This window comes from Spea bombifrons, chromosome 2 (assembly GCF_027358695.1).
Source record: "Spea bombifrons isolate aSpeBom1 chromosome 2, aSpeBom1.2.pri, whole genome shotgun sequence".
NCBI classification, from domain to species: domain Eukaryota; kingdom Metazoa; phylum Chordata; class Amphibia; order Anura; family Pelobatidae; genus Spea; species Spea bombifrons.
The window spans coordinates 12,707,126-12,717,496 of NC_071088.1; the positions used below are offsets into that span (position 1 = coordinate 12,707,126).

Genomic DNA, 10,371 nt, shown 5'->3' on the forward strand with positions numbered 1-10,371 from the left:
TGAATAGTGCTGGAGTCAGACTGTGTGTGTGCACACGTGTATAAGAGCGTGGTGCTAGCTTGCATGGAGTTGTTAATGTTACAGAATGGCTTTAGTATGAGTGTGTATGTCAGCAAATAATGGTAGAAACTTAAACTTGAATTAGCGAACACAACATGCCATTGGAACACAGGAGTGATGGGAGTGATAAAGGGCCTCTGTATGCTGATGAAGATATTCCATTAAAAATCAGCTGTTTCCAGCTACAATAGTCATTTACAACATTAACCCTGTCTGCGCTGGATTTCTGACCCATTTCATGTATTTTAATGGACAAAATGTGTTTTTCTTTTACAAATATGAAAGTAATTCCAAACTTTTAAATGGTAGTCTGTGTGCGCACGTAGGTGAAGTCAGGATTCTATGCAAAACACCACACAGCAATATGTGAATATTAAACAATGTGAACCAAATGGATTTGTCCAATGTTCACGCAGACAACTGCTCCGCTACTTTGAATCCCATTTCCTATATATATACACACATACATACATACATATACACACACACACACATATAATTTCCACTGATTACTAAACATTAATGCCACTTAATACAACATACTTGTTTGTAGCAAAACACGTGTTCCTTCTAAAGTTATTATTTGCTTTCAAACCTTGACTCCTAATGTATTCTGGGAATAAAGTTCTCTAAGGTGGCTAAAACCTGGACAAAATATTAAAGAAGAAAAAAAAAACACGACAACTAAGAGAGCAAGAAGAGGTAAAACAAGACTTAAGATCGCAAGCAGCATAAAAAGGGACTGATGAGCAAAAACACCACAAGACACACCAGTGCAGAAGCTCCTGCTTCTTGTGAGCTTACAATCTATTAGATGGGAGGTGAGAGGGATTCAGGAGTGTTTTGGGTCCCTAACTACTGGGAACGAACATAAAAGGCACATAACAAGGCTTAACATCAGAGGCGTTTTGCTCGCAGTCCTTCTCTTTTTGGTCAATTCGCAAAACTGCCTTCCATCAGCTAGCAAAGCTGTCTCTGATGTGAAGGATTTGGCACGACTGTCCCTTTAAAACACCATTCCCAGAACAGCCTAAACCATCCCCAGAAATAACTGTTTAATCATTTCAATTATTTGGGGAGGACGGGGACATTTGTCATGGGACACCAAAGCAGACGCTGCGTTATCTTTATGTTTGAACCTTTTTATTAATTATGTTACAAAATAAAAGGAAAATCTACTACGTGATATGCCAAAGAAAAGGAATAAGAAGTCATCCCATTATTAACCAAACGTGCAAGGTGGAAAATTGCTTTACGTTTAAGCCAAAAACTCTTAAACAATTGCACAGAAAAACCACATAAAACTGAATTGAACTATTCTTATAGTTGGGATAGATCCTCCTGAAGATTTTTGGGGCATATTGCTACAGATATGCGTAACAGAAACACAGAAAGACCTAGAATTTGACAGCATCCCATCACTCTCTCAATAAAGCACAAAAACAGCCATATGCATAGCTAAAAGATGTGAAAATAAATTCTCCATACGCTACTATTCAACACAAGTTATCAGAACGACTACCCTAATGTGTTTTGTTTACTGGCCCTTTAAGCCTGACACGAGCTGCGACATACGTGTATCGTGTGCTTCCAAGTGCTTGTCTCGTGAGTCTATGGTACGAGGTGGGGCGCATGGTACGCACGCTGGGATGCCTCGAATTCTGGGCTCTTACACGAGCACCAGTTCCTTCCAATGAAGATAAAACCAAAGATCACGAGCCTTTGGTAATTAGAAGGAAGAGAAAGGTGGAAGTGAAACCAAAAGGGCCAAACGTGCCATCGTCTGTTATATGCCCTTCATCAAGTACAGATTCCGAGCCGTTTTCATCACCTTCTAATCACAGATGGCTTCGTATTGCTAGCAAATGCTTAAAATGTGATTTCCCCCCCCCCCCGCTAAACGAATGTAATTCTAATATGTTAATACTGCGGCATATTATGTATTTAAATATAGATCTATACATTGCGCATGCCAGTTAGGTATCAATGAGATCACAGAGATACATTCTATGTATGTGGTGGCATGGGAGCTTCAGGATCATTATACTTTTTTATAGATTCACATTTGCTAGAAGAAAGTATATAGAATGACGTAGTATTTGACGTGAACCGTGCTATATAGATTATTGCAGCCCTAAGGGACGCTTCAAGTCATGATGCGCACTTTCACGCGTCTGACAGTCGAGTGTCACTTTTAAAATATTTTTTCCATTGCCAATGCGCAGCATCTCCTCTCACCCCTCCCCCCCCCAGATATTTGCATTGCAGGAGTTGCGTGTGTTTCGGAGCACATCTCTGGTACAGTGCAGCACACGCGTGTATGCTCGCCTCAGTCTGCTCCGGCACCAGCTTGCACATGAGTTTGGGGGTTTCAACACTAATGCACTGCAGCTTCTCCTAAAGGCAAGTGCATGTCTTTTCTTTCAGATGAGGAACGCATAATAACATTAACATACATCCTTTGTTGGTGGAGATGCATGGGGCGTTGGACTATCCCTCTAGTCTAGACCTTCTCTTTATTACTGCTTTTAGAAGATGCTACAGATTTAAAGCTTTTAAATGGGCGGCCAATCAGGAAGGAGATTTGTGCCACTTATCTGTGCCAAGACGCTACTCTAATTTTAGAGAAGGAAACACTCCAATGAACTTGCCCAACATCAGGACTTCATCCTTTGACCCCAACCATACTCCTTGAATAGATGTTGGAGAGCTCTCATACCCATCCAATCTGCATGGACCATGCACTACATCGGGGGTCTACTTAATAAAGGAGAGCTTTTGTTTCAACTCCCTGACTTCACTATACATTATAAATGACCGACCCCAGCGAGCTTCTGCTGCAGAACGAGCTTTGCAGGCCCTGTATTATGTGTAATGAAATCAGAGAGATGTTTACTTACACATTAAATTATGCCCCATACAGGGCCAGCTCAGCCCATCTCGCCTTAGAAATCTGCCAGTGCTGGGCCTTCAGAATGGATAGTGAAGTGAGGGACTTGAAACCACAACTCTCCCTTTAGTGAATAAAGCCCATCGAGAAGGACTTTACACACGCTGCCTCTCAGTCAGGATCCTGCTGCCAGAAGAAGCACCTGTTGCCTCCATCATTTGTGTAAACGAAGTGGCCAATTCTTTAGGCTTGTTCTGCACATATCTATAGTGTATTGCCTCGGTGTGATGAAACCACAAACACGTTACCGAGGATGATGAGCATTGACCGGTGCCGTTAGGAAACGCTTACACGCAATCTAAACTTAGCCTGGAAAGTCTTACCGGACAGTAAATAGCAAATCGCAAAGAACACACCGCTTTCTTTAAAGGTCATTCGGGGTATACAAAAAATAAAACGGATCGTTCTGAATAATTCACACGGCTGCGTTTATAACTATTACTGTAACGTTTGTGTAAAATGCTCTTTTTCTTAAATTACCTGGGAAAGTGGATTAAATATTAAAATACAGCCATAAAATACCATGAGGTTTTATGTAAGATTCTCCTGCTACTCAACAGCCATAATACACTCATTTTCTAAAAACAAAAATACGGGCAATTTTATGACCAAATGGCCCCCTAAACTCTCAGAGTGTTGGAACAGAGGTCCTCCTTCTACTTTTCTATAATCCAAGCATTATCCTTATTCTTCCAAAACCAGAAAGCCTCCCAACTAGACAAGGAAAGGCGCTCTTTTTAACGCAATCAAATATCCCAGACCATCAGCTCTCTACAACATTCAACTCTCTCGACATAAAACATTCCCACGTAATGAACGTGAAAAGAAAACACGTAAGATCAGCGGAGAGATCTACAGACTGAAGAGACCCCACCGTCTGCAGGTCTATCTGTAAAGACACAAGAAGCCGCCCCGTTTGTCGAGACAGCCTTAGTTATATTGCCACAGAATGACACCACACTCCCAAGTGCCCTGGAGTACCATTCTCCTCACATGTGACTTCTCAAACATTTCTTAATTCCCAAGATTCAATTTCGCTTCCAAAATATTTCAGGGTTTAAGGCTCTGCGCCAAATCCTATGTGCATCGCCCGACCCGTCTCGGGATCCCATGACTGCCACCTGTTCTCCCATACTTTACATTATAGGACTTCAGGGCCATGTCTTCTGTGGCCGATGCCAAGCGGCTAATAAATTTGTTGTTGGTTAACATTTTAACATCAAGGATGCACATCCTCCTGTTAAGAATAAAATATTTTTTTTGCAAAGTGGAAACAAATAATAAAAATGGCCTACATTAAAGTTCTAGATGTGGAACCTTCTCCATGACAAGGAGCTCTCCTGCGGATTGTGCCGCGCCAAGTTCAACCATGCTTACATTATACATGGGCCCAAGTGCAAAAATAGAATTTGATGGCAGAAAAGAACTATTCAGCCCATCTAGTCTGCCCATTTTTCATGATGCAAAAACTCAGACCTTCATCAGTCCTTGGTCTTGTCCTTGATTCTAGAGCTTTATTCATGTTTAAACCCCTCACTGCATCTGCCTCCACCACTTCTGCTAGGAGGCTGTTCCCCTTATCTACCACCCTCTCAAACACAACCCAACCTGTGACAATCTAAAGCCATCTCCAGTTAATCTGGGAAAGATAAAACGTACAGCATGAACCAAGAGGAAGAGTTAATGGGGAACAGCAAGAAGGTCGTTAAAAGATTTAAGTCACTAACAGGTTTCCGTCAACTTTGCCAAGACTCTTTCAGTTGGCCGTCATCGACTGCCTACGTTGTTGAGCGAGTTCCCTGATGACCGCAGCTGCCAGGGAAAAGCACTTGGCGTTTGTAAGCGTGCCCCCTCAGCTTGCGCATGTGCCAGTCTAATAGCCCAGATTTATTTACCCAGCTCACAGGAACGCCGATAGAATCCGCGAAAGACCCAAAAACAAAAGGTAGTCGACGTACAGTATTCCAAGTTCTGAGTATATTTCACAGGAGGACAGCGTCTAAGACTAGAGGGTCAGAGACGAAGATGTCATACAAAGAACTTTTACTTTACTGAGAGGGTGGTAGATAATTGGAACAGCCTCCCAGTAAAGAGGTTAATACAATAAGGGAATTTAATGTGATTATGCGGAACATAAGACCACCAACATCAAAGGTTGAACTTGAACCTAACTTAGTAAGCCACCAAAGAGCAAAGGATTTGAGGTTCCTACCGCAGGACACAATGGGCAGAATACACGGACCAAATAGTTCTTATGAGCTGCCGAGTTTCTACACATTCCGGTGATATAGAAACTATACTTTACTGGCCGTTTCAAATTCCGATGATGACGATACTAAGTTGCAAATAGCTAATTATGAACTGTACTTGTAATGTGTTATTGGGGATCCGTGGCCAGAAAAAGGTTAATAAATACAAATACAGAGAACAAATAAAGTATTCCTGCCAAGGAACCGCCTAACAGGCTCCGTTCTCGAAACAGAAAGTTCATTTAAAAGCTATTTGGAAAGCGCCTGGGATGTTTCGGCCCTCCCTGCGTTACATGGAAGATGTAAATATTTATTGCCTCGAACACTTCCTACAGGAAAAAAACGGACAACAGAAGTCCCACCGCTCCGGATTTACAATCGTGATGGAATATCATCTGGGGTCAATTTCCTGTGGCAGAAATTACATTTTTGGGGGGTCAACGACAAAAAAATGAAAAAAATATATATAAAACATGTGCGCAAGTAGTAGTGATTGTTTTTTTTTAATAAAAACTATTAAAAAAGCACCACCTCCCACGGTAGCTTCAATCAGCAGCAAAGGCTTAACAGGGACGCTTCAATTCGCAAGAACTAGAAACGTTCCACAGCGAACGGGCGCCGCTCGCCCCGCGTGTATCACCGAGTCCACTGACAGCGATACGGCACATGTTTGGGAAGTGCGCTTAAATGCTTTCCTTGTACAGCGCAACTGAAAAAAAAAAAAAATACCATAGCTGAGAAGTCCCCTTGATTCTGCAAACTTCCAGCACTGGCTCTGCGAGTGTATTGGGGGTTCTATCGAGACCCCCTTTCTGCATGCGCAAGCATGGAAAGCGATCCCATTGATTTTAGTGGCCGTGCTTTCCCTCGTACTTGTGGCCCTAAGTAGAGAAGAAGCAGCTTGAAATGTCGGTACAAAGTACTTCTGTGTGCCTTCATTGTCCAGAGGTCCCCGCGGGTTGTCCCTTAAAGCCACTAGTTACAGTATTACTCATACGGTTAGTGGGACAATCAGCATTTGGAACGCATACCGTTTTGATGTTAAATGGACTATTATAGAAATACGGCTTTATGACAAGCAGCAATGGTTTTAATTACTTCAATTCAGTGAAAAAAAAAAAACTAGGCTCACCATTCACCAGCAGGGTTAAAAATGCAAATCAAAGATTGAAAAAGATTACACTCCGGGGTAAATGTAAAGTGTCTTGTTATTGCAATATAAATTATTTATACACAACACGGAACAAATACCGCGTGTAAATACAACGAAACAGAACGTGTTCGGGACTAACAAACATGATAAGAAAACCAACAAATCCAAGCACTTGCTCTTCACCAGCTCCTTCAGCTTCTGTCAGCCATCGTTTAAACACGAGGACTGGGGAAGCCAACAAGAAGCCCTCCAGCTCTTGAGCTACAACCCCCCCCCCACGGTGCTTATTGGCAGCCAACGCCTCCATGTGGCTCCATCAGTGCTATGAAACGGAAGGACATGAACCAGAAGTGGTCCCCACTGATGACCTCTTCCCATCGTGTTGGAGAACTCCTTATTCTCTGGGACGCCAGCTTTACAGCTACCTTTTCACTCCAGAAACCATCCAACAGCTTTACTGCGACAATGTAGCCAGAAACTTCTGGTAGAATCTTGGGACTTAAAAATAACTCATAATAAATGTTTTATGCAATAACTAAACAAACGATAATGCTGTTTATTAAATGTACCCAACGGCAGATCAATGTGAGGGCCGCATTATATCAGTGGGACACTATTACGTTAATTATCAAACATAATTGATACATGGTAGGGGTGTCAGAGACATTAAACTGCCCCTTTAAGCTCCCCGTGAGTGGAGCTGAATAAAGGACATCCCAGTCTGACCGATTTCCACTGCTTCCCACAAATCACTTAAAATCAACTGCTGATTCGCAGCACGGAGAGGTCATCGAGGCGTTACTGGACAGAATCTGGTTATTTACCTCGCCTCTTCTGCTCGGGAAAAGAGTTTGACGCAGAACACTTCTCTCTCCCGAGACACGCTTTAAATAACAATAGATTAAATGTAGCAGCAGCATGAAATAAAACGCTACTTTACAACGCATGACGCTAATCCGTATCTATAGGAGGCCAATAACCGCGTTCATAATAATACTAGAAATAATTAGTGAAATATGTCTTGGGTCAGGCTGCTACATGGTATACAGGAGAGAAACAAACAATGGTGTTTGCCTTTCACCTGAACAGAAGCTACCTGATCCAAACCGAGACAGAGAACACCAAAGAATGAAAAGATTGGGTGCGCGGAACCCAATTCGTAGCCATCCGCAGGTCTACGGTAGCCGCAGAGCCGGCACAGAATCTCCTACACCGTGGGGGACATAGATGATGTCTACAGAGACCGGCTTTGAGGCAGAGGCTAAAAGAATGTCGGTGCAAGACAGCCAACATTTACCAAAAATCAGCAGCGACACATTTCTGAAATCACGTTTGGAGGGCTTGTGGTATTTGCCTTAAATCTGCATTAAGAGCGCACACATACAGGGCCGGACTGGAGATGACGAACCGGCCCTGGACCTTTACAAGGCGCAGCCGACAGCGGGATACGAGATGCCTATCCGGCCGCCGGGGCAGCGGACCGCTAGAGTATCTGTCGGCCATCAGGCATTAGCCCTGGGTACCAGATGGGCAGCCGGAGCCAGCACACACACACATTATATGTTCATTAAGACGCCTGAGTGTACGTAGCTCTTCCATCACTAGTTGTAGACGTATAGAATTGCACCATGTTAGCCACGGAAAGAAAATGAGCAAAACCGGAAAAATATAAAAATCTGATACTTTCAGAAAGGTTTTTTTTTCTTCTGCTATGGCAACATCAGTGCCTTGTCTGTGTGCCACGCAAGATGCTCGGTAACAATCACTAGCGCTACGGCCCGGCACCCGGAGAAAAGCAAACCCAAGCCGGAACCGGGGGAACCCAAGCCGGAACACCTCGGCTACAGTGTCCTCTGCCAGGTAACGCGATGGACTATTCTATCTGCCACCTAGCTACATGAACACCAATTTGGGAGAAGCCAGGGAGTGACAGCGCCGCCCCACCCCCTCCGCTCCAGGATTAGGCTTCAAGACCAGGAGCTCTAGTACACAAAGCAGCCGGCTGGAGCGTGACCTCACCCGGCCACAAGCTGTGCTTGGCAGCCCTCCCAGTACCCAGCCATGCAGAACACGCATAGGCCACGGCATATACCCCAACACGCGGGGCTCCTCATCCCCCGAAATGTCTATATCCGCCCGAGGCACTAGAAACACCCCGGCAGCTCCCAACATGCTCAGCCACAGGGGGAATGAAGTCACATTCCTAATGCATTTGCACCAAAGCCAATGAATATCGATCATCACCGGGGCCTGCGGAGCGGATAACGCTCAACTGCAAGACCGGTGAAGCGGCTGCACGGCGGGAGGTAACGTGTGTGCATTCGGGGGGCGGCGCAGGGGATACAGCCGTATGGAAAAGGGTTAGGGGGGCACTAGTGTATGCTGGGCACACGGGGAACACGACTGACTGCAACGGGCACCCCGGAGGAAGAGGGTAAGGAAGGGTAACAGCATGGGCACCCCGGGATAAGCGGAGGGGGTATTGAGCCCACAGGGCGGTGCACGGCGCCTCTTACCTTCTGGGAGTTTTGCTGCAGGACATTTTGCTCCACGGTCATGGCCCAGCTCCTCCTCCTGCCCCTGCCTGTGCAGCTGAAACCCCGAACACGGGAAAGAGTCGGCGAAGCGAAGGGCTGTCAGGGGCAGCTTGGCGGGACCATTAGCCATCAGCTGCAGGATGTCCGGGCCTGGGAATGGCAGCCTCTGCGCGCTGCTGCTGCTCACTGACACCGCCCGTCTCTCCCGAGCAGCTCAGCACCACTCCTACCACTCACATGCACAGAGTCACCGGGGGCCGGGCCTCCGCCACTCCTCCCCCCACCGCGGGAGCAGCCGCACGGAGAGCTCGGGGCTCGGCCACAGACCAGACGGACGCCAAGTGCAGCAGAGCAAACGGCAGCTGCCGCTCTCTCCCTGCCTGGCAATACGGACTTTAACGTGTATTGGAAGGGTCAGATTTCTTGAGGAGTTTCCCTGAGCAGACTCTGCGTCCCCTGGAAGAGCCCATTGCATTTACTATGCGGCGCGTCACCGGTTCCGGGCCAGAGGCTCAGCGGGTGACGGCCCCTGTGCCTGTTCGTGCGATGTATCGCCGCTGTTCAATGGGCCAGATATGGATGTAATTTCTCTCTCTTTAGTGGCATAACAAACAATGGCCGGGTCCTTGTTTCAGATTTAGGCTGGGGGTCCCTAAGCTCCTCTCACACACAGACGCAGTGTTATTTATACACGGTAACATGCTTACACACACTCACTCACATGCACATATTTATCTTCTGCTCACTCACACTCCAGCACTTTCTCATGCTCAGACTCAGAGTGCTGGGAGTGAGGGAGAGAGGCCTGCAGGGCTAGCGGTATGACCGACGTGACCTCTCTTACACCAGTTGCGGTGATGGCGTGTATTAGGTGATCGCTTGGGGGCACAAGAGGTGGGCTGTGAGCAAACCTACTCCGGGATGCAAATGGTCCAACAATTGGTGCTACTTATCACAGAGCTGTCAGGAGTCTCGGGGTCACGATACTGGATGGGGTCTTGCATATGAAATGCCGGAGATATAGTAGGTAATAACGTCTGAACCGGAAACTCGTAATTTACATATAGAAACATGGGATTTTAAAGGCTTTGGTTACAGTTACGAGGTTAACCAAGTATATTTCATTAACAATAATCTTTATCAATATACACCGATCAGCGATAACATTATGACTGCCTGCCTAATATTGTGTAGGTCCCCCTTTTGCGTCGAGGCATGGACTCCACTAGACCTCTGAAGGTGCGCTGTGATATCCGGCACCGAGAAGTTAGCAGCAGATCTTTTAAGTCCTGTAAGTTGCGAGGTGCGGCCTCCATGGATGCGTCCTGGTGCCGTTTGTTATCCAGGTAAACGACGCACCCGGCCATCCACGTGATGTAAAAGAAAACATCATTCATCAGACCAGTTCTTATGCTCACGTAA

The 10,371-nt window shown here is 45.7% G+C and overlaps 1 protein-coding gene across 4 annotated transcripts in view; it reads right to left on the bottom strand.

The window, feature by feature from the left end:
* USP25 (ubiquitin specific peptidase 25) overlaps positions 1-9,196 on the bottom strand; it is a 43,706-nt gene extending 34,510 nt beyond the window's left edge. For 2 of the 4 annotated variants that reach the window (XM_053456870.1, XM_053456866.1), the window contains exon 1: positions 8,929-9,194. In XM_053456870.1, coding sequence (XP_053312845.1) covers positions 8,929-8,970 — 42 coding nt within the window. In that variant the 5' untranslated portion in view covers positions 8,971-9,194. Of the gene's footprint in view, positions 1-8,928 lie in introns of all 4 variants that reach the window. The other 2 variants (XM_053456867.1, XM_053456868.1) reach the window with 2 other exon arrangements.
* Between the last annotated feature and the right edge of the window lie 1,175 nt (positions 9,197-10,371).